The following is a 25000-nucleotide window of genomic DNA, read 5'->3' on the forward strand; positions in this document are numbered from 1 at the left end:
AGGAGGCAAATTCGAAAAGTTTATTGTAATTATCGAAGTCGTAGCTGGTGAGGAGGGCAGAATAATTCGCAATTCTGAATTGCAGAGTGGAGGATGTGTAAACCTTGCGACCGAAGATGTCAAGGAGTTTAAGGCTGTTTTGTCTGTTGTGCAACTGCATCCATGACAAGAGAGTTCAGTTGTGGATAAGAAAATAGGAAGTCAGCGTCCTTAGTGGGAACATAGTATTTACGTTCAGCCTTTTGTAAGTTGGTAATAAAGAAGCTGGAGTTTGCCAGAGAGTGTCAGCTGTTTCCAAGAGTGCCTTGTTTATGGGGAGCGCGATCTTTGAGGGTGCAGAGGGTGGAAGGATTCTGAGGAGTCTGTTTTGTGTTTCCTGAACCTCTTCTAAGGGGATGTCTTGACTGAGTGACACCCTCTTGAAAAGTTCTTGAAATTGTTTACAGTCATCCACGTTCTGTGGAGGCGGAGGGAAGAGGGCTCCGTCTGGAGCTGATGGACAGTCAGGGGGTCAGTGAGTCAGGATATGGTCCGTAGCTCATGTTCTCAGGAGGGGGTTCAGGCACTCTAGAAGTGGACGGAGCTGGAGATGAAGGCACAGAAGGAGGTAGTGGTTCAGTAGAAGAGGTCTGAGGGTGAGTGGTAGGAGGATGTGACAAAGGGTATCACTGAGACCAAGGCATAGGGTAGGAGAAGCCAGGTGCTGTCCATGGAGGGGTGAAGTAGGAAAACTGAGACTGGTGGTTGCCAGGTGCCGTCCACAGAGGGGTGAAGTAGGGAAACTGAGACTTGTGGTTGTGAGCCGTGACCTGAGGCGGAAAAGGTTCCGGTGGAGGAGGAGAGGCAGATGGGCAGAACTCCGCCTGCTGCTGTACATCAGGTTCGCTATCAGTAAAGGTAGCCAGTTCAGGTGGGGAGAGCGGCTGTTCAAAAAATGAGCCCTGTTTGTCCAGGAGCGGGGAGTTAGGCTCAGGTGGCACTGAGAGGTCACCTTGAGTGAGAAACTGTTGCTCCTGCTCCCTGGGCTGTGCTGAGCCTGGACTGTCCTCAAAGCCTCACTGGTGTCCCGGGACGTGTGGAGGAGCCCTGCAGGGGGTCCGCTGCTGGTGCCGGAGCAGAAGGCTCGGTGAGGACATTCTTCCCGGCACCGGAGCAGAGCATGCAGTCCGCACTGCCAGCTATTTTTAGCGCTGAAGTGCTTGGTGCCGCGGAAGCCTTCCCAGCACGGGAGGTCGGGTTCCTGCCTCTGCGGTCTGCGGAAGCTGCGGCTGAGGCGTTGTGACAGCCTGAGGCACCTGCCTTCTGCGCTGTCTATACAGAGGGTGAGGATCTCGTGGGAGACCCTTTACCCTTGTTAAAGTCTCTCTCAGAGACTGTTTGGCTTCTTGCCTCTGCTACAGAGAGGTGAAGCCATGCTCCCAATTGGCTCTGATCTGGCCGGGAGTGTGAGGGAGAGGGTTTAATTTTCCCCGTCTCCGAAGGCGGCTGCAGAGATTTTTCCATTAGTAACATTTTAAGCCACTGGTCCCTGTTGCGACGAGCCCTGGTCTTGAGGCTTGCACAGTGAAGGCATTTAGCAGGGACATGTGTTTCACCGAGGCACTTCACACATCGTGAGTGCCCATCAGACCTTGGCATGGAGTCCTGACAGGAAACACACTTCTTGAATCCTGAAGCCCCTGGCATATTGAATTAGAAATGGCAGGGGACAGTGTCTCAGCGGGAGACAAGCCTGAGATGAAAAGTGTTTAGTTTTTTGTTTGTTTGTTTGTTTTGTTTTTTGTTTTTGTTTTTTAAACTAACTAAACTACGTAACTATTCTAAAGGAAGGGAAACAACTGGGATGTAACTAATAACTATTTCTGTGTTCTTTGTTACTGTTTCCGACAGAGACCAGGGAAGAGAAGTAGCACTGCCCTGAGTCCCATCTTCACCCGAGGATGGTTGAGAAGGAACTGAGGGGGGTGCAGGACGCAGGCGCTCAGGAAGATTCCAACGAGATGGGAGATACCAACTGAGCACCTGCGTCCCAACCAGGCACTACTACCAAAAATCTCCAATCGACGGCGCCAGGACGCACCAACACCTAGAGTGGAGCACCCACAGGGACAGCACTCAAAGAAGAAGAATGCTTCTGTCAACCTAGCTACTGTCACTCGGGTAGGTGGTGGTTCTATAGCAATGGAAAAAACCCTTCTGTGACCGTAGGCAATGTCTACACTATGGGGTTATGCCATCATACCTGTGGCACCACAGCTATGCCACTACAGTCCCTCTGGTGTAGACATGGTCTGAGATTGCTACTCTTCACCAGAGCTACTCTTGCTCCCTCTCCCCTCTGCTATTATCTGCAGGGTCATTATTTCCATCATCATTCTATTCTCTCCAGCTCCAAAATTGTTACTAGTGTTCATTCACAACACTGGCTTCTTTTATAGTCAGCTAGTCTTTTCTAGCTAATGGTCTTTCTAGCTCCGGTGGTTCTTCACTCAGCTGCTCTTTAAAAAAAAAACAGAGATAACCTATATGTTTTGAAAATAGATGTCAAAATATGCCCATTATGTGCATAAGCAACTGATTAAAATGGAAATGTAATGGACACCTACATCATTCTCCTGCATTTCAGTTGCATTATGAAGATCGGGATACTGTTTCAGGAACTGTGCTACGTAGGTCATGATAGACTTTTCGTCTGGCTTGTCAACATCCACATCTAGAAAAGTGCAGAATATATAGTAAATTAATTCATAATTGAACAGCAAAAATATTACACACCCTTGAAAAACTTTCAAACAAATATTAGCCTATCCTAGTCCAAAATTTAATGCAGTATAGTTTATGTGAAGTACCTTCAGGATCAAGAAGTCTTGGGATTCCTAGTTCTGTTTCTGCAATTGTGAAGGCCTCATTTAGGTTTTCCCTATTAGATCTTCCTTTCACTTTCTCCATGTCCACTAGCTCTGGACGAATAGCATGAATGACTGAGTGAAAGGCAACACCACTCCTCCAACTTCGTCCAAAATCTTTTACTTCAATTCCAGCCTGCCTTAAAATTTAACAAAAAGAAAAAAAGGGACAATGAATCAGTCAGGTCATATGAAGACACAAGATACAAGGTTATGTTTTCTATCAGTGGCCAAGAGTGTATTTTCCAATTAGCCTCAAGCAAAAATTTCTATTTCCAGTGAGCTGTTTGGTTACATTAAGCCCTGTGTGTTATGAGCAAATGAACTACAACTCTGGTTCTTGTATGTGAGACACTACAAAGTATGTTGCTATATAAAACACTACTCACTATTCCTTCCTCCCTTACTGAATCCTTCCAGTCTTCCTTCACTATAAGTATACTTCCCTTGTTATCTGCATCTGGATTTTTAAAGTAAATGATTACAATAATATTTTTCTCTTTTAAAATAACATCCTAGGACGTTATGTCATTGTGGTTCAGCCCAAAAATGTAATGTGGAGTACGTTCTTGTTCCATGCATGAGCGATAATGTCCTCTCACAATATCCAGTCCACTTACACTGCCACTGTGAAACTCACACAATGATGCAAGAGGGAATCTAAGCGATTAGCACTATGTTAAAGAGAAACTAATCAGCAATGGGTAATATTTTAATTTTTCAAAGTAATTCTGAAAACTATGTTCATGTCCAGACACTCAGGTCCTTACCCCAATTTTTATTCAGTCCTTACCCAGGCAAACTTCCAGTGAGGCCATATTGTGGCTTTCAGATGCTTGCCCCCTCTTGGGGTAGTGTGGAGTCACAGGGGTAGCTTAGAGAGGTTCATTCTTCATGGAGGTAGTGTCTTTCTCTGAGGGCCTGATCCAAAGCCCACTGAAATCCTTGGAAAGACTCCCAATCCCTTCAGTGGGCTATGCATCAGTTCCTGAGCGCTGTTCAGGATACACCATGCTTTCCGATGGCACAGCCTGCTCCTGCAGTGCAGCCACTCCACTCTGAGTTTGTATGGAGGGATGGGGACTATGATGTTCCTTCCTCTCCCCATGTTTGGGTCAATTTCATTGCTGTGTTCACCCATCACTGCAATTTTTCACTTGCCACCTGTCTGGATGGTGCTGCTATCGGCTTTCAGTAGTCTGTCTCTGAATGCAAATAATTTTGTAGGAAGAATGCTATGCCAAAGTAGATTGCATTGTACTGTAAATTATCTTATACTGCACTGGTGTTATAGGGACCTGGGCATATAGTTCTATGACATTATGATCATATTTACTCTCTCTGGGGCTCCATTCTACTCCTCTGTGCTGGTTGTTCTCCCTGGATATTACTGTGGATATCTGTATTTCAGATAATTATTTATTTTATTTGAACAATTAAATCCAGTTTATTCTTTTATGGCTTTTAGGGGAAGGACCTGTCTTTTTATTTTTCTTATTGTGGAAGCAATCAGATCACTGTGGTCTCATTGATCTAATTTACTTTTTGTTTTATGCCCTCTTTGGAATCAGCATACATAGGAGAATTGCACCAAATGAAGATAAATGTTTTGAAGCTAACAACAGAGTGCCCTGTTACACCTCTGAACCAATTTAGTTTAATAGGAAATGAAAATTAATGAAATTTGTATAATATATGTAACTGAGTACCACTGATTAAATCATGATAGTCATGATTTTCAACAACTCGCACCCAAGTACAATTGTACTCACTCACTGAGACAGAAATGACAGAAAAGCACAGTCTGTAAAAAGTGCCCTTTCAATATGGGGCAAACGTTGTATCAAAGGTTTTGGCAGCAAGAGCCAACACTGCCATTCAAACAACATCCAACTCTATTTCCGGTTTTTCACTGTCTCAGGGATAATTCTGCTTCATATACCATAAAATGGGATTGCTTTGTAAAAGTAATCTAAATTATTATTCTTTATTATTATTTGTATTATAGTAACACCTAGGAGCCCCAGTCATGGGCCAGGAACACATTGTGCTAGGCACTGTAAAAACACAGAAAAAGAACTCCAGTCCTAAGTAAAGAGCTAAATTAAATCTAAATTAATTTGTGAGTTTAACTTACTTTGCTGCTGTGTACTGCACCCACTTTAACAAAGCCTTCTTAGCGTTTCCTTGGACTTTGGTTACTACCTTCCTTTTTGTTGGTGGACTTGCAGTCTCAGAGCTGACGACACTGTCCACAGAAGATGTACTGCTAGACAATGACTGCAGCTGTGGCAGGTTGCTTGTCAGCTCTTCAATCTGTGTTTAGAATGACATCAGTTTATTGTAATACGGATATTTATTTTAATCATAATGAACAGGACATTAACAGGATTAGACATGGGCTAAAATTAAAAAACATGAAAATAATGAGCAAGATTTTTTTTAAAAAAATAAGTTCCTAAAGGTCACTTCATAAATCCTTATTTAAGTGCCTAAATAAATGGTCTTCTTTTCAGACCTGCTGAGCATCCAGAAACTGTTGACTCTTACTGATGTCCTATTTGCTTGAACAATGTGTAAACATATCACTTTACATAGCATTACACATTCTTATGCAAATTACTAGTTCATTGTACTGAGATACTGGCCCACATTCACCACTAGCTCAAAAAAAAGACAATTCCATCAACTTAAATAGAGCTGCATCTCCTGATACCATTGGTGAATTTGAATCAGAGTGAACACTTGAAAGTGACCTTTCCAAATACGCTACGTTTAACCAACAATGGCCAAGAAGAGGGCATTTGGTGGCAGCTGGGGAAGTTAACAAGGCCTGGGTCTTCTTCCCATGACCTCCTCAAAATAGTTAAAGTGACTCTGATGACCTCATTGTAGTAGTTTCATTTTCATCCCAAAACTAGTGCATTGTTATGGCTTGATTCTGAATGACTGGATGTCTCTAGTTAGAAGAGGCCTCGCAATGGAATAGTACAGAGGTGTACATTAGCAAATACCAGTGAGGCAATTCACAGAGCACTTATATGTTCCATCCCTGGCTCAAATGAAAACCATTAGTCCCACACTTTTAAGAGCATTACATTCACAACTTGGTTTTAATAGGAAATGGTTATATATATATATATATATATGGTTGGCACATATTTGCCTGCTTGAAGAAACAAAGATTCAGAGAGTTGAGACTGCTCACAAAACATCACAGAATAGCTCAGTACCTTAAAGAATCAGGCTCTCTTAGAGAGTATCAGGGATTGGCAACAGTTGCTACATGCCCATACACTGTAGCAGCACTTCTCTGAAGCATTTTTTCTCCAGAATGTCAGTTTTCATTTTCTCAAAAACTAAGTGTCTACTTTTAATGGTTATAAAGAAAACTTCAGAAAGCAAATCAAGTGCAAATGGTGCAAAGGTTGGTTTAGAGACAGCTTGGAATAACAGCTCTGCCAGGGAAGAAGTGCCCCACTCATCTCAGTGAGACATTAACTCAGTTGCCCAGTAATGATCATTTAAATGTCAACATGGCTAATTATTGCATTCCTCATGTAAGAAACAAGAGGGAGAATCTCAGATCTGCACAATTTACTGTAGTAATTTTGGCGCAACATGTGCTTTGCATTTGGGAGATACCACCACTTTATTTTTGCCCCTGGTCATGAAGGAGCCATGCCCCAGAAGCCTAGCAAAGCCCATGGGCCAACTGAAGCCATGACAAAGGGAAGCCAAAGTCAGGGAGCCCTGTGGAGCCAAGAAGCACACACAATCATCCCTTTGTGAGCACTGTCTCGTTTAGTCAGCTCAGAGGGGCAGAGTCTGAAGAGTAACACCACCTTTTTTTCCCATTTTAACCCCTGGAGAGCATGAATCATAGAATATCAGGGTTGGAAGGGACCTCAGGAGGTCATCTAGTCCAACCCCCTGCTCAAAGCAGGACCAATCCCCAATTTTTGCCCCAGATCCCAAATGGCCCCCTCAAGGATTGAACTCACAACCCTGGGTTTAGCAGGCCAATGCTCAAACCACTGAGCTATCCCCCCCCCCCCAAAATGATTTCCATTCTACCGCCCACAGTGTTGCAGGGTGTATTCGGCCTTTGCTGGAGGCCCTGTGGTCCTATCATACCCTGCCCCAAGAAGCAGCGAGCTGAAAGGAAAAGAGTAGCAATGGTGGGTCCTTCAAGCTTGCCTAGAGTGGACTCTCTGGAGTCGTCATTTTGAAAGCTAGAGAGATGTGGCCCTCCAAGGACTAGAGGGGCTAGCAACAGCCAATCAGGGCCATGCTGGCCTAGATAAAAGGAGCTGCCTGGCTTGAGCAGCTCAGTTCCTGGCAGAAACCAGAGGTGTGAGGAAGGGTGCTTCTCTCTGGCCACAGAAACTTGAGGGATAAGAGAAGGTTACTCACTTTGTGCAGTAACTGAGGTTCTTTAAGACGACTGTCCCTGTGGGTGCTCCATTTTAGGTGTCTTGGCGCCCTGCGCTTGTAATCGGAGACTTGTAGTAACAGTGCCCCGGTTGGCCGCATGTGCACGGCAGCCGTCTCGCGCCGCTCCGAACAGCCACTTATTGTGCACAGCCAACTGTCCCTCAGTTCCTTCTCTACCCCAGAGAGTCAGTGTGAAACAACGAAATAGAGGGGAGGAGGGAAGGTAATGGAGCACCCACAGGAACAACCATCTCGAAGAACCTCAGTTACTGCACAAGGTGAGTAACCTTCTCTTCTTATTTGAGGAGTGTCCCTGTGGGTGCTCCACTTTAGGTGACTATGGAGCAGTACCCCTCGATGGAAGTAGGGGCTTCAGAGTATCTTTGTTGAGGGTGGATAGCACCGAGAGTCCGAACTGAGTGTCGGCAAAGGAATGTTATTCCAGGGCATATTGTTTGGTAAACGTGTGGGCCGAGGCCCAGGTAGCTACCCTGCAAATGTCTACGATGGGTAAGTTATTGAGAAACACTACTGACTTGGACAGTGCTCTGGTGGAGTATGTACGAACCCTAGCTGGAGCCAGGATGTAGCTCTGATGATAGCACAGGTGGATACAGCCAGAAATCCACTTAGATAGTCTTTGTTTAGAGATGGCCTCAGCCTTCGATCGCTCTGTGACTGATAGAAAGAGACGTGACAATTTTCTAAATCTCTTTTTTCTTTCTAGGTAGAAGGCCAGAGGTCTACAGATGTAGAGAGTGTGAAGGGATGCCTCCCTGGCATCAGCATGGGGTTTTGGAAAAAACACAGGTAAGCAAATGGGTTGGTTTAAATGAAATGAAGAGGCTACTTTAGGTATAAATTTGGGGTGGTCTCTTAGGATCAGTTTGTCTTTATGGAATGTGGTATACAGCGGGTGTGCCATTAGGGCCCCTAGCTCCCCTACTCTTCTTGCTGAAGCGATCACGATAAGGAAGGAGACCTTCATCGATAGATGTAGCAATGAGCAAGTTGCAAGGGGGTCGAATGATTTACCCATAAGGGTGCGTAGCACGAGGTTAAGGTCCCACAAAGGAGTAGGGTCTTTCAGAAGTGGGTAGATGTTAGTCATGCCCTTTAGGAAACACTTAGTTGTTGGGTGAACAAAGATGGTGGTTCTATCTACCTTATCGTGTAGTGAGATGATTGCAGCTAGGTGCACCTTTATGGAACAGTTGGAGAGGACCCTATTTTTTAAGGCCTAGTATATAGTCCAGGACCCTGGGTAGAGGAACGGAATGAGGCAACATGGTTAGCCTCACACCAGGTGCAGAATCGTACCCACTTCTGAGTGTATGTTTTCTGTGTCCTCGGCCTGCGGCTATTCAAGAGAATGTCTTTAAGTTCCTCGGATAAGTCATTGTCCAGCCCTGTTAGCCACGGAGTGACCAGGCCTTGAGGTTGAGAACCGCTAGGTTGGGGTGATTGACTCAGCCATTGTCCTGTGTCAAGAGGTGAGGAAGTAGTGGAAGGATTAGAGGCGGTTTCACCACCATCTGTCTCAGGTATGGGAACCACGTATGCATGGGCCATGTGGGTGAAATAAGTATGACCCTGGCCTTATCCTGTCTGATTTTGTGTAGCACCCAGTTCAATAGAGGAATCGGGGGGAAGTCGAGCATTAGTGGCGCCTCCCACTTTGTAAGGAAAGCATCAGCCCAGGGAATGCTGACCGAGCCCCACTTGGAAGCAATACTGAGGGCATTTTGTATTGTGAGCCACTGAGAATAAGTCTATAGCAGGGAACCCCCACCGGTGGAATATGGTCAGGAGGGTCGGGTAGTCCACCTCCCACTCGTGGGTTTGTGAGAAGTGTCTGCTCAGTTGATCTGCCGTGGTGTTCTGAAGCCCTGGCAGGTAAGATGCAGAGATGTCTACTTTGTTGGAGATGCACCATTGCCATAGGATATAGTGCCTTGATGCAGAGAGGATATGATCGAGCTCCCTGCTGTCAGTTTTTATAAAACGTGCAGGCTGTGATGTCCATGAGGACTTTGATGGTATTGTTGAGGATGAGTGGAAAGAAGTGCTCGCATGCTTTTCTGATTGCTCTGAGCTCTAGAATGTTTATATGTAAGTTGGCTTCCACTGGGGACCAGCATCCCTGGATAGCGTTGTTGTCCAGATGAGCGCCCCATCCGATGAGAGAGGCATTCATGGTGGAAGCTGTTCGTTGAAATGGGATCCCCAAGCAGATGTTTTGCGGTTGCAACCACCACTTGAGGGAATCCTTCACCTTGTGGGGCATTGTGAGTCTTTTGTGGAGGGAATGCCTGTGTGGTATATAGCAGGTGTGAAGCCAGGCCTGTAGGCATCTCATATGTAGTCTGGCATGTTTGAACTACAGTAAGTCGGAGCAGTCATATGCCCCAAGAGTTGTAGGCAGGTCCTGGCAGACGTTTGAGGGCTGTCTGTGACCGTAGTTATCAGCATGGTTAGGTTGAGGAATCGCTGCTGGGAGGCTGTCGAGGTAGGCCCCTATAAGCTCTAGTTGTTGGACAGGGACCAAGATGGACTTTTGGACTGTTTATTTGAAACCCTAGGTTGGTGAAGACGGGTTGTTGTGGTTTGTGTAGCTTGTACCACTTGCCTGTTGTGTTGATGCTCTTATGAGGCAGTCATCCAAGTATGGAAAGATCATCACTCCTAGCCTGCAGAGATGAGCTGCGGCAAGGGCCAGGACTTTGGAGACTACCCTTGGGGCTGTCGATAATCCAAAGGTTAGCACTTTGTATTGGTAATGTTAATGGCCTAATGTGAAGCACAGGGATCTTCTGTGCACTGGATGAATGGTGACATGAAAGTAGGCATCTTGTAGGTCGAGGGACAAGAGCCAGTCTCCTTCCTCTAATGCCAGAATTATGGTTGCCAGAGTTACCATTCTAAAATGCTGCGTTCTCACAAACTTGCTGAGTTTGCATAAGTCCAGAATGGGTCTCCATCCACTGTTCTTTTTCTGTGTTAGAAAATAACGGGAATAAAACCCTCTTCCTCTATGTTGAGGTGGTATTGGTTCCACAACTCCTAGTTGCAGGAGGTGGTTTATTTCCTGCTGTAACAGGGGCTTGTGAGAGGGGTCCCTGAAGAGGGACGGGGAAGGTGGGTGGGTAGGGGGAGTAGAAGTAAATGGGATAAAGTAACCCTTCTGGATGATTTCCAGGACCCATTTGTTTGTAGTGATGTTGTTCCAGACTAGGTAATGTAGTAGCAGGCGGTCTCCAAATGGACTGGAGGTCATCTGATATTCCGGGCTGGGAGAACACAGAGGTCTCGAGCCCTCAACTGATATTTCAAAATGATTGATGTGATGTTGAAGGTTGAGATGTGGCGGGTTGATCTTGGTTCTGCCTGCACTTCAATTGTTTTTGTTTTCGGTGTTGATCATAACTGTCTCTGGGGTTGGGTGTACAGAGTAGGGAGGAATCTTTTAATGTAGAATCTGCCCTGTTTCTTCTTCTTTGGGGGGGACGTAAATGCCTGCAGTCTTCAAGGCAGTTCTCAAGTCCTTTAAGGTATGTAGAGATGCATCTGTGCTTTCCACAAACACTTTTTGTCCCTCAAAGGGCAGGTCCTCAACTGTGGCTTGTACTTCCCTAGGAAATCCAGAGAGATGGCACCATGATGCTCAATACAGGACCACGGACGTGGCGATAGAATGAACTGCCATGTCAGTGGAATCAAGGGAAGCCTGTAGGACTGTTTTGGCAATTAAGGTGCCCTCCGCAATGTTAGCTTTTGTATTGTTGTTTTGATTCCTCTGGCATTTGTTCAATAAAAAATGTCATTTTATTAAACAAGTTGTAAGTGTATTTCGCCAACAGAGCAGAGTAGTTTGCTATGCGAAATTGCAGCGAGGCCAAGGAATAGGCTTTGCATCCAAAGAGGTCAAGCCTTTTCCAGTCTTTGTCATAAGGGGTGATTTTTGACTGGTGCTGTTTTCCCCTTTGGTTTACTGCCTCTACGACCAGTGAATTTGGAGGCAGGTGAGTAAATAAGAACTCAGCCCCTTTCGGTGGTACATAATATTTTCTGTCCAAGAGTTTACAGGAGGGTGGGACAGTGGCAGGTGTCTGCCATTTTATCTTTGCAGGATCCATTATAGCAGCGTTGATGGGCAGAGCTATCTTTGCTGATGGGGATGCCTGCAGGATGTCGGTAAGTTTGTGCTGGGTCTCTGGCAGCTCTGCTAGAGACATATCCAGGGATTCTGCAACTCTTTTGAATAAGTCCTGGAAGGACTTGAAGTCATCTCCTGTGGTGGGAGGCAGTGGCATAATTGTTTCGTCCAGAGACGAGGATGCAATATGGATGGGTGGCAGTATGTTGCCTTCAGGAGCCTCTTCCAGCTCCTTTCCCTCTTCCTCCTGGGCCTCCGATGGTGGTGGGTTTGTGGGTGAAGGGGATCAGGTGTCCCTTGACGCTGGTAGGTTGGGGGGTTTAAATTATGGGCTCTGTAGTTTGCTCATAGGTCCCAGTATGGCCAATTGGGTGGCATAACAACGGGCGATAGCATCCATGGTTGTGCCTGCCAGCTTTGCCCTTGCATAGATGGTTGTTGGTGAGAAGGTCCTGGTTTCGGGGAGGAATGACAATCATAAAGACCTGATTCATCCTCTTCATCCTCATCACTAGATAGTAGAGGTGCAGATCTACTAGGAGTGCCTATTCAGATCGATCCTGGTCTGACTGTGGTACCGTCAGTGCCGAACAAGGGAGTCCCCAGCGTGGAGGTGACTAGAAGGTCCGTGTGCCTGCTGAATTGGCATGGTACTGGGAAGCTCGGTGCCAGGAATGGGAGTACACTCTGATTTGCTGTTGATGTCAGAAATGTTGGAACCGCAGACGTGCTATGCTGCGCTGGCTACCAAGGGGGGGGGCGTCATTGCAGGACTCGATGCCAAGGATTTCCTTGGCTCCGTCGGTGCCGAGGTAGATGTTTTATTCTTATGGGGTGCACCTGAGAGAGAGGTTACCCGTTCTGGGTCTTTAGCTCCTCGGGACATCTCCCTACTGGGCATTCCCGGTGCCTCACGGTCCATTGGTTTCAGTGCTGTCAGTACTGGGGCAGATTTTCCACCTGGAGATCACTTTCTTTTGGGCGAATCTCTCTGTGGGGATGTATGGGTCCACTTTTTTGCGCCCTTTTTGGAAGCAGGCTCCTTGGTAACAGTCTTAGAGGTAGAACCCCTGTCAGAGGCTGCCGATGGTAATCATTGGCCTGGAGGCGTTCTGGTCTCAGGGTCGGAGACTGGTCTGAGGGATTTTTCCATCATTAACAGTTTAAGTTGGAGATCCCTTGCCTTTCATGTCCTAGCAGTTAACTTTTTACAATGCGGACATTTCTGGGCAATATGAGTCTCTCCGAGGCAGCGGACGCACTGAGGGTGGCCATCCGACACAGGAATGGAGAGTCTGCAGGTTAGGCAGTGTTTGAAACCAGGAGAGCCGGGCACGCCTGAGGGAAGGAGATGAGTCCTGCACTTGGCTGTTGTTATTCAAAGTGGAGCCTGCTGGAGGCAGGGTGTGTGAAAGAAAGAAACTATAAAGAAAAAGAAAGGAAAGGGTAGCTATCTACAATTTGAAAGTGGCGCTGCTGGTGGTCCGACTCAAGCCAAAGGTGGTAGAGAAGGAACTGAGGGATGGTTGGCTGCGCAAGCTAAGTGGCCACTCAGAGTGGTGCGAGACGGCTGCCACGCGTGTGCAGCCAACCAGGGCACTGCTACTACAAATCTACAATTGCAAGCGCAGGGCACCAAGACACCTAAAGTGGAGCACCCACAGGGACACTCCTTGAAGAAGAACCAGAGTTTGTTTCTGGCTGCATTTGCTTTATCTGGGTTTGCAGGGAGAGGGAGGGTCTAAGAACCTAACCCTAAGATAAGCTAACATGGATCAGGTAGGGAGAGGCCCAAGGAAGAAGCAGCAATGATCTGAAATCAAGCCGTATGTGGCTGCTGTATACAGGATTACTGGATTGTAACTCGGAATAGTGGGCGGGCCCAGGCTCCCCCTCTGGCCACAGTAGCATCAACCACAAGAAGGGGACAGTGCTTATTTGAGAGCCTGAACAAAGAACTGAATTTAAAGAGACTAGAGCCAGGGACTTAATAAGACTGTTCATTTAGTAGCTCTTTACTATTGTGGTAGGGATTCATTTGGACTTTGTGACTCAGTCAAAGGTCCAAGCCACAGAAGATCCCAAAAAGTCAGCCAGCAACCTGCAGCGAGTACCAGGAGCAGGAAAAGGCATGCAGTACCACATCCAGCTACAAGGAAGTGTTCAGAAGGTGAGTGCCTCATTACACACAGGATCAAATTTTGCCTTGAAAGTATCTGCAGCTCCTGATGAAATCAGTAGGTGTCACACATGTATATGTGAGGCCACGCTTCAGCCACTAAATAGTAAACTGTGTTTACATATTGAATCTGCTGGACTTGAAAACTTGGTTCATTCGCTAGCAGGTTCTCTGTTAGTATAAATAAGGCTTACAGTGATTGATGGTGCTTGTTTACAACTAGTCCTTTTTTATTTACTTGATTTCATATATATATAGTTTGCTTTCTTCAGGAAAAGTAGGAGTATACGCCAATAATAACTTGGTATAATTTTAAAGTTACACTCCTAAGCCCCAATCCTGCAAAAACTTACACACACGTTTAACTTTATACATAGTGAATAGTCCCATCCTCATACAGACACTGGGCCAGATCCCCAGGTGGTGTAAACTGGCAGAGCTTTGTTGAAGTCACTGGAGCTACACCAACTTATGTCAGATGAGGATCTGGCCCATTACTTCAAAAATAGTCAAATATAGAAAATATAATACCTGGAAATATAAAATTATGGTCCACATCAAGCCAAGTACAATAGAAGGCCTACCATCAGCAATATCAGTTGAATTGATGTTGACTAGTTTAATCTGTTTAGAAAAGAAAATACACATTATCACATACAGGAGATAGTGACAATTATTACATGGATTCTGAATGGGTTTGGTGTACAGTAAATTTATGCAAAAATAGTTAGTTTTTTTATTCAAAAATTCAGTACAGTGATGAGAACGTCAGTTAATATATTGCACACCTACAGTTATACCTTAAAATGGAGCAAGATAACAAACAGAAGTATAACAATACATGAATATATTTTTCAGTTTGTGATTAAACATGATTTATCATAAAATCATAGGAATTACATGTAAAAACTAATCTAAACTACCATATTGGCCAATACAGGATTGTTCCATTAATATATTCAACTTCAAATGGAAAAAATATACCACTTAATTTATACTTTTTGTACTTATGCAAGTTTGTTATAGGGTTAAGAATTCCAGAAAATCTTTGTACCAACCGGTGATCCTCTGTACATGGACTAGCATGAAAAGCAAAGGGGAAACAGTGGTATATAAAATCAGCTTAATGTGATAAATTAATTCATTTTCCTGGTAATTAAATTCTGGAATGTAAAGAAAGCACTGCTATAACAAGACTAATCAGCAATGCAGTGCATAGAATCCACAGTGTTCCATTCTTGTACTCACTAGTTGTTATCTCAAATTACTCATTTAGCTATGAACAAGCTGTTCTTGCCATATTTTGAATGAAGATGATCAGGGAAAGAGAGAAGAAGGGAACAGGAAATAAATGGGGAGCAAGAAAAGAATAAACAGACGTTGAAAAGAAAAGATGAGATACGTGTCAAGTAGAGATCCTTTCATCCCAGCGTTGTAAAGGACTTACGTCCTTAGTGAAGTTGGCATTATTATATATCTTTTAAACATAGGTCAATAGATGCACAGAGAAGAATGAATGACTTTCCAAAGTCATGCAATAAATCAATCACAAAGACAAGAACAGAATCTGGGATCAGAATCAGACTCAGGGCTGGTCTACACTTCCACAGTAAATTGACCCAAGTTATGCTACTTCAGTTATGTGAATACCGTAACTGAAGTCAACATAGCTTAGGTCGATATACTACAGTGTCTACACCGCGCTGTGTCGATGGGTGATGCTCTCCCACAGACTTCCTTTACTCTTCTTGGGGAGGTGAAGTACACAAATTGATGGGAGAGTGTACACAAATCGATGAAAAGAGACCTGCTAAATCGACACCCGTTGCATCAATTGCAGCAGTGCCTATCTACCAGTAAGTGTAGACATGGCCTCAGGGTCCTACACTAACCACTAGACATATGCTCAACAAAAATAACGCCAAAAGACAAAACTCAGTAAAGAAGAGGTTGAATATACAATAGACTGTAAAATCAAAGAAAATGTAGCAGCAAAACAGAAATCCATGAAACAGAATAAGAAAGAATATCCACAGAATTAGCATTAAAAAGCAAAGAAAAATACACAGTGGGTCTGATTCTTCTGTCAGTGACGGTGATGTAAATCATGAATAACTTTTCTGAAGTCAATGTTACATTTGTGTAAAACTAGTAAATTTCAACTTTTTTCTTCTTTTTCACATTGGATTTTTTGATATATTAGATTTCTATTAAAATTTTTCAAAAACAAACACAGACAATTGGAAGAACTGTGTAGCTTAAGATAAAGCACCACCTCCCAATACATCATCCTGCTGAGAAATTCAGAAGAGCTTCCTTTGTTTAAAGAACCAAATCTCTATGTTCCAGGGCTTAAATTCTCATAGAGTATTTCCCGGAGCCCCCTACGGCCCACCCTCCAACATGTTATGAAAACTCCAGGGGGGTTAAAAAAATTTACCGGACCTCCACTCTGAACAGCTCTGGCTGAATTTCAGCCCTGCCATGCAATCCCAAAATATATTAATGAATGAATTAATTAATTTTAATGTCAATGTTCTGTATCCCCGGGCAGACAGCTCCTCCTTTTTTCCTGTAAAAAGCATTAGTACCACCAGTCACCACGAATAATTTTTAAAACACTCCTGGGTGCTCCCAGTCATTGTGTTATCTCTGACCAAGGACTCCCAAGATTCTAACGTTATGCAGGTGTATCTGTGAGAGGAAGATGGGGATGAGGGCGGGAGTGGGCAGAAGAACCTTCAAATGTTGGTTGGCACTAAGAGGGCAGGAGACTAATTTCATGTGACCTTTAATCATATGGAGAAAGGTGTCGTCCTTTGACCCAGCAACAGAGAAGCCACAGAAGCTGCTATAACAGGGGTGGGCAAACTAAGGCCCGCCAGCCGTTTTAAGCCAGCCGTCGAGCTCCCGTTGGGGAACAGGGTCAGGGCCGCTCCACACAGCTCCCGGAAGCAGACGCATGGCCCCATTCCAGTGCTCCAGCCATGGAGCAAGGTCAGGGGCTGCTCCACACAGCTTCCGGAAGCCACGACATGGCCCCCCTCCAGCTCATACACGCTCTGATGGCACTGCTCCAATGGCCCCCTCTGGCACTCCAATGGGAGCTACAGGGGTGGTGCCTGCGGACAGGGCAGCGTGCAGAGCTCCCTGGCCATGCCTCCACGTCAGAGCCGGAAAAGGGACATGCCGCTGCTTCTGGGAGCCACTTGAGGTAGGCACTGCCTGGAGCCTTGAGCCTCTCCCCATGCCCCAACCCGCTGCCCCAGCCCTGATCCCCCTCCCCACCTCCAAACCCCTCGATCCCAGCCCACAGCACCCTCCTGAACCCCAAACCCTTCATCCCCAGCCCCACCCCAGAGCCTGCACCCCCAACCAGAGCCTGCACCCCTTCCTGCACCCCAACCCCAATTTTGTGAGCATTCCTGGCCCGCCATAAAATTTCTATTCCCAGATGTGGCCCTCGGGCCAAAAAGTTTGCCCACCCTTGTGCTATAACATTTAAAGGAAAGGATCACGGTTTGTTTGGCAAAACTTTCATGTAAGGTTGTACAGTTAACTCCCTCCCCTCTTAAAATCCCACAGAGACCCTGGAAATAGCCCTAGAGGAGAATTCCCCACAAGATATTTTGACAATCCACTCCACAAAAAAATGGTATAAGTCTCCTGGGGAAACCAGGATTCTGTATTTCTTCTACTGGTTAACAAGGAAAAGTTACTGTATATAGCCTAGTTCAAAAAAAAAATATTTGGGGGCTCATCCCCCAAAGCTTCCTCAAGCCCCAACAAATCTTCATTTCCTCTAGAGAGCAATGCTTTCCTTACAGATCCCACAGATAAAAAGATTAACAGGGCTCTCAAAAAAGCTTTTGATTAGGCGATTGCTCATATGAACATATCCTTCCAAGTACTGTATTTTCTTTGGTTTGTACCCTATTAAAGTTGACTGAGGAATTAGAAAGGAAACCTTCCAGGCCCAGGGCAAAACCCAGTTTTATCCAAAAAAGATATTAGGTTAGTGACAATTAGTTTTCATATTTTTGCACAATGCAGTACAAGACTCACTCAATTCTACCTTCAAATATATGAAAATGGCAAGCACTGCTGTAGCTCAAAGGGCATTTTGGGTGAATCCCCACTCCCAAGCCTTATCAAAGGAATATAAAATATTAGGTTCATTTTTAAACATGCCCCTGTAGTATTTGTAGAATCACTGGATAAATTAATAAAACTTATCTGACAAAAGCTTCGCTACCCCAACCGAGATCAAAGACAACATTCAATAACAAGATCATAAGATGGATCCGAGGGCTCCTTCAATAGATGGCCCAGCATTCCTTCTATACAGAAGAAGCATTTTTGGATGAAATAGTGAAAACCACATGAGATTGCTTTAGGTTATGTAATGTGGCCTCTACTAAAGATTACGCAGGCCTCTCTGAGAGAAGGAAAATCGGTATGTCTTTCTTTTTGCACCCCAGATTCTCTTTTTCCCTGGTCCTAGTCAACTTTTTGGCAGCACCAGTCTCAGCAGGCAAGGCAGCCCTCACTACATTTGAACACAAAGTTCTCAGGGTGAACAGCTTCTGTAGCTCAGTTTGTATTACCAAACTTCACTAGGTGGGCTGAAGCAAAATTTTGTTTTGGGAATACTTTTGTCTTTTCTTGTACTCTACCTTTCCCACCCAAGACTGAGCCAAAAAAAACAACCTGAGGTGGATTTATTTTTACAGGGAGCTGCTATGATTGTCTCTTGTGTGGCAGAAAAGTAATTAGGTCAGAGATATCATAGTGTGAGATGAGATGGAAACAAAATGTGCCAAAAATCACTGATGGCAACTGATGGCTGCTGGTTCATAGGTTTAATCTCTCTTATCACTATGCTATCAGACGCAATCTGGTGTTGCAGAAATTTTAAAAGAAGCCAAATGTAAAAAGGAACTAAAGCTAATAAAAGGAACTAAAGCTAATAAAAAAGATAAACATAAGTCAATAGAGTAGATATAGCAGGAGGAGGAGAGCCAGGAATACATGCACAAGTAGGATTACTTTATTTGGCATTCTTACCAAAAACATTCTGAATTTTATTTATTGTGTTTTGTTTCATTTCTGGTACTAAAATGGCAACAGTGTGGTTTCTCCAGAATCAGGCAGGATCTTGGCCTGAATGCCAGTCAAGGAAATAATGACCAGAATGTTTTCAAGTTCTCACATCTATTCTTTTTGGGAATTTATCTTTGCAAATATCATTTAATTAAGTTTGGGGATGTGTTCTTATAATTACAGATGAGCTGCTTACCCCAAATGTATTAACAGATAGGGCAGCTTTTTATCTGTATTTATAATGGGATCAAAGAAAATTAACTGAAGAGCACATAATAACTGAGGAGTCCATTAATAGTTGATCAATGTCTGAAAAAGAAAAATTGCACCATAAATATCATACCTGGGAAGTCGATATTCGGATTTCACTGTGTCATACCTTTATAGCATACCTATGTACAGCACATAGATACTTAGGATTCTGCGTAGCCCAGACTCTTCAAGATTACAGCAATTAGGTGAAAATAGAATATGGACTTCAGGAAAGAACCACTGGGGAAACAAAATGGTGCTGACAGAATGTTAATTAAACTTACCCGCCTTCCTTCTAGAAACTTAAGGGCAGAGCCAATATTAGCCACCCAATGGATCCTCTTCAGATGACGTCCCTGCTCGCAAGGCTTAAAGAAAGAATAGTGCAAATTACAATCAGATTTATGCCAACATTCTTACAAAGTGAAGGCCAGGTCATTATAAAAGCACATGAATATGTGCAGTGACCTGATTGATATGTGAAAATATTGCTGAGTGCACTCAAATTAGCATTTTTGTATATGCAAATAGATATACAGAAAACATAATAAATATAAATATTGAAGGCAAATTTTACAGCTTTGATTAAATTTTAGATCTACGTATTATAATCCAAAAGTATCATCAAGTTCTATTTAGTTAACAACCTCACAACACAAGCTAGTCAAAAACAATATTCACTAATTTCTCTATTCTTTACTATGTTTTTTTTTCTGAACATATAAATCTAGAAGGTTCACTGAAGTTTTAAATGACAAATCAAAATTCCTATAATACTAATAGCTGTTTTTCTTCCAATATCACTTATCTATTTAAGCAGGTTTTGGGTTTTGGACACATAAGTAACGGAAGTGAACATGTCATCTCCAACGTATGGCTTACAAAGGGAATGATAATGGTGGTTATTACTTCAAAAATTCAATTTGAAGTAGATCTTTTCACTTTTTCCAGGGGAACTCTAGACAAGCCATTTACAACACACACTTTGCTTCTCTATAAAAGAAAAAGGACATTAAACTATCTAAACTGCTACATGCCACAAGGGACCACAACTGTGGTTCCCTTAACCCACCCAGCAATATTGTTAATCTATCCAACTATACTCTTAGCCTAGCAGAAGAATCTGTCCTATCTCGGGGCCTCTCCTTCTGCCTCTCCACCCCCACGAACATGATACAATTCTGTGGTGACCTAGAATCCTATTTTTGACGTCTCCGACTCAAAGAATATTTCCAACACACCTCTGAACAACATACTAACCCACAGAGACCTTCCTACCAAGACTACAAAAAGAAGGATTCTGGGTGGACTCCTCCTGAAGGTCGAAACAACAGACTGGACTTCTACATAGAATGCTTCCACCGACGTGCACGGGCTGAAATTGTGGAAAAGCAGCATCACTTGCCCCATAACCTCAGCCGTGCAGAACACAATGCCATCCACAGCCTCAGAAACAACTCTGACATCATAATCAAAAAGGCTGACAAAGGAGGTGCTGTCGTCATCATGAATAGGTCAGAATACGAACAAGAGGCTGCTAGGAAGCTCTCCAACACCAATTTCTACAAGCCATTACCCTCTGATCCCACTGAGGGTTACCAAAAGAAACTACACCATTTGCTCAAGAAACTCCCTGAAAAAGCACAAGAACAAATCCGCACAGACACACCCCTGGAATCCGAACCAGGGGTATTCTATCTGCTACTCAAGATCCATAAACCTGGAAATCCTGGACGCCCCATCATCTCAGGCATTGGCACCCTAACAGCAGGATTGTCTGCCTATGTCGACTCCCTTCTCAGGCCCTACGCTACCAGCACTCCCAGCTATCTTCGAGACACCACTGACTTCCTGAGGAAACTACAGTCCTTGCTTACAGACAGCCCCCCAACCTGAAGAAAATACTCACCAGCAACCACACAACACACAACAGAACCACTAACCCAGGAACCTATCCTTGCAACAAAGCCTGTTGCCAACTGTGTCCACATATCTATTCAGGGGACACCATCATAGGGCCTAATCACATCAGCCACACTATCAGAGGCTCGTTCACCTGCACATCTACCAATGTGATATATGCCATCATGTGCCAGCAATGCCCCTCTGCCATGTACATTGGCCAAACTGGACAGTCTCTACGTAAAAGAATAAATGGACACAAATCAGACATCAAGAATTATAACATTCAAAAACCAGTCGGAGAACACTTCAATCTCTTTGGTCACTTGATTACAGACCTAAAGTGGTAATTCTTCAACAAAAAAATCTTCAGAAACAGACTCCAAGGAGAGACTGCTGAATTGGAATTAATTTGCAAACTGGATACAATTAACTTAGGCTTGAATAAGGCCTAATTAGGAGTGGATGGGTCATTACACAAAGTAAAACTATTTCCCCATGTTTATTCCCCCCACCCCCCGCTGTTCCTCAGACGTTCTTGTCAACTGCTGGAAATGGCCCACCTTGCTTATCACTACAAAAAGATTCCCCCCCTTCCTGCCCCTCCCCCGCTCTCCTGCTGGTAATAGCTCACCTTACCTGATCACTTTCATTACAGTGTGTATGGTAACACCCATTGTTTCATGTTCTCTGTGTATATAAATCTCCCCACTGTATTTTCCACTGAATGCATCCGATGAAGTGAGCTGTAGCTCACGAAAACTTATGCTCAAATAAATCTGTTAGTCTCTGAGGTGCCACAAGTACTCCTTTTCTATAAAATATGGTTCACGGTCTTTCTGAGGCCAACAAACTATCATGAGCCCTTTCTCAACAGGGGATTTTCTCCAAAGGGGAGACATACAATTATCTGAATGTAATCAAGACACAAACACCCCTTATATCCTAAACTTTTAAAATTTGAAAGTGATAATTAAAATTTACATCTAATCATCCTTGATACATTATTCCATCAAGAAAGATAGAGAATGGTTGTATCATTCTCAAGAAGTCTCTTCAGTAAATTGGAAATCAAAGTGTAATCTAGACAAGTTTTAAGATCATGTATATTTCATATCTGTAAAATGGATCTCTGAGACCCAGACCCATAGGTTTCCCCTATCTTGAACAATTCATTCTGACAGAATGCACCTAATAGGCAATCCACATTTTGGTATCACTGGATCATTAACTACTTCCATTTTTATTCCTATTCAGAAAATCAAACTTTAAGAACGGTCTGCTATGGATCCTGAAATTCCCCCTGTAATTTCAGTGCATTCTAATATTCTTCACTTCCTGTCTTAAACCATAGTATACTGTTGCTGTGCACTGTAAAACATCAGCTATGTTCCACCCCAGCAGTGGCTTCATTTCCATAGACGGTAATCCTAACTAATACTTATATATAAATTATAAAACACTCTGGGATCATACTGTATGAAAAGTCCTTTTCAACCTGTAAAATTATCTATTATTATTCTTTTGCCTATCCTTTCGGTAAACCTGATACCGTGCTTTTTTAAACTCCAGTCATTTTTCTGGGTCTGCCTCTTTTCTTTCAATAGTGTGTTTATGTTGGTTTTAATATAATGAATTTCAATGTCACTATTAACAAAGGTAAAGTTCCTTTCTTCGATCTTGAATAACATTTTACCACAAGGGAGAGACTTCCCTTCTCAGAAAAGCATAGAACAGAATAAAAAAACTAGCGCAGTTCAACACTGCAGAAATCCTAGAAACCCTTCAGAACACATAACTCAAATTAAGCAATCTTCATTCAAGTGAATTATCCTTAAGCATGCTTACTGTCAGACTGGCACGTAGTTTAGACCCACAATCAGAATGACTTTAAAGCTGTTATAATCTAGTGTAGGTTTCTATCTGGAATCAAAATGCCTCCCTCTATTTTATGGAGGCAGATGATAGCTAGATACGAATAAAGAATAACAGCTGAAGTGTGGCATTTAGATACTGCCTTGAGTAGGGGGTAGACTGAAACTCCTAAGCCCTAGGGTGAGTTCAGGGAAGGATTCTATCTCTATCTGTTAGGAGCTTGCAATCTGATCACTGGGCTGGTTTGGAAGGGGCTGGAACTCCTAATGGATAACCCTACTCATCTCTGCTGACCTGCATAGGGCCAGAATTAAAGACTGATTCTCATTTACACCAAAGCCTCTTTACACAACTCTAGAAGTGTAAAGGAACCTTCAAATGGTGTAAATTTGGGCCCTTTTCGCTAGAAGAACAGGAGAAAGGGGCCTTTGTATAAATGAGAATCAGACCCTAGATCATCAAATTTCTTAAAACAAATTTTTTGGTGGCCTCAGAGTTCAGCCACCAACTCTTGCTGGTGGCCACTCTGAAAAATTTTCCTAAAATGCTTAATTAACTTTAGGAAAATAAAATAAATATGCACATATACATGTCCAAATCATTGTAATTTATTTAAGGATGGTTTTGTTTGCAGACTCAGTAATAAAAATAATGCAGAGTTGTCTCTATACTTTACTGGGCCTAAACAGAATAGAAACACAAATAAGGTGCTTTGCATGTTCTTGACTTTTGTTGTTGTTGTTTCTGTTGCTTTTTTGGTTGCTTTTTTTTCTTAAGACTTGCTAACTAGTAAGTCTGCTAGCTAACTGGGAGGCACTGAAAAGTGATATTAACAAACATGGAAATATCCCTTTTCACAGCAGACATACTCAGGCCCAGCAAGCCAGGAGACAAATTAAGCCCTGGATGGGGAGGTGGGTAGGGAGGCAGCAGAGTTTAGGGGCAATGGGAGGATGGATGGCAGGCTGGGGAGATAGTGGGGTCCAGTGACGATGTGTGTGGGGGCAGGGGAGCCTGGGCCCAGCACCTGAAGCCAGAGTCTACTGCCGGGTGCTTAGAGACCGCCGACCCTCAGCTGGGGGGATGGAGTCCACTGACCCAGTGCTGAAGCCAGAAGCCCTACTGCCACCAGGAAAAAGGGGAACTCACACCGGCTACCTGCTTCTCTGGTGTTTGTGGCTCCAGAGGGGGACAGGGCCAACCCCTGCTGGCGGCCCCGGAAGAGGAGCTACTGCTTTTCCCGTCCCGACCCCGCCAATCACCGCCCAGGAGCCTGTGGCTACAAGAAAAGCCCCTGGTGGCCAATGGTCACATTTGAGAAACGCTGCCCTAGATAATATCAACTATCCACCACTCTCATAAAGAAATTAATAAACCAAACAAGTAAGATAGACACTATTTCTGTGAGATGTACAGAAAGTTTTGTGTGTTCTTATTTTCCCGCTACTGGTTCTAATGATTTGTGATTATTGTCAGCTTCAGATCCTGATGATGCTGGTGCACAAATATAACAAAAATGCCATTTTAATGTTAAGCTCCAGTGAAACATGTGCACACTGATAGATAAGATGCATGTAAATAATCAACATTTGCTGAATGTAAAAAGACAAAATAAAAAGCAACAGACATTGTGTGCATATATTCAGCATATCACAAACAGGGAGTAAAACAAAGAATATCAGTCTATAATAAAGTATTCCGTATACCTTAACCTGGCAGACCACCCAGTTAATAAGCCTGTTTTATGCTGTAACACACGGGTACCTATTGTCTTTCATGTATTACTTAGAAGTTCAGAAAGCCATCTTATCTCATTTCAAAGGGAAACAAATCCTTACCAGTTTCTGACCAGAAAGAACCTCCAAAAGGGCAAGTAGCTTAACCCCATCTTTGATATCTTCAAACAGATCATTGACCACCAAGGGGGGATTGCGCTGAAAGGTGAAAAGAAATCAGATATCATAACTAACAACACGGCTACTTTGTTAAAATAGAAAGGGACAGAAAATTAATCTGGTCTTTGTCAGCAATGGTTTAATGGGCCAGTTATCATTTGGCATTGCTGGCTCTGGAATGTAATACTAGATGCATTAATATCATAATGTAAGGAACTGAAATAAATCTACTGCCCTCCACAGTGAAGGCATGAAATGTTGAACATATAGGGCCAAATCCTCAGCTGATGTAAAT

At 43.6% G+C, this 25000-nt stretch overlaps 1 protein-coding gene across 1 annotated transcript in view; it reads right to left on the bottom strand.

Moving 5' to 3' along the window:
- Positions 1-25000, bottom strand: part of SYNE1 (spectrin repeat containing nuclear envelope protein 1) — a 497076-nt gene that overhangs the window by 364570 nt on the left and 107506 nt on the right. The window contains 7 exon segments of the mRNA XM_043543166.1: positions 2607-2713; positions 2850-3046; positions 5044-5222; positions 14210-14302; positions 14737-14757; positions 19318-19401; positions 24649-24744. Coding sequence (XP_043399101.1) covers positions 2607-2713; positions 2850-3046; positions 5044-5222; positions 14210-14302; positions 14737-14757; positions 19318-19401; positions 24649-24744 — 777 coding nt within the window.

Source organism: Chelonia mydas, chromosome 3 (genome assembly GCF_015237465.2).
Source record: "Chelonia mydas isolate rCheMyd1 chromosome 3, rCheMyd1.pri.v2, whole genome shotgun sequence".
In the NCBI taxonomy this organism is placed as follows: domain Eukaryota; kingdom Metazoa; phylum Chordata; order Testudines; family Cheloniidae; genus Chelonia; species Chelonia mydas.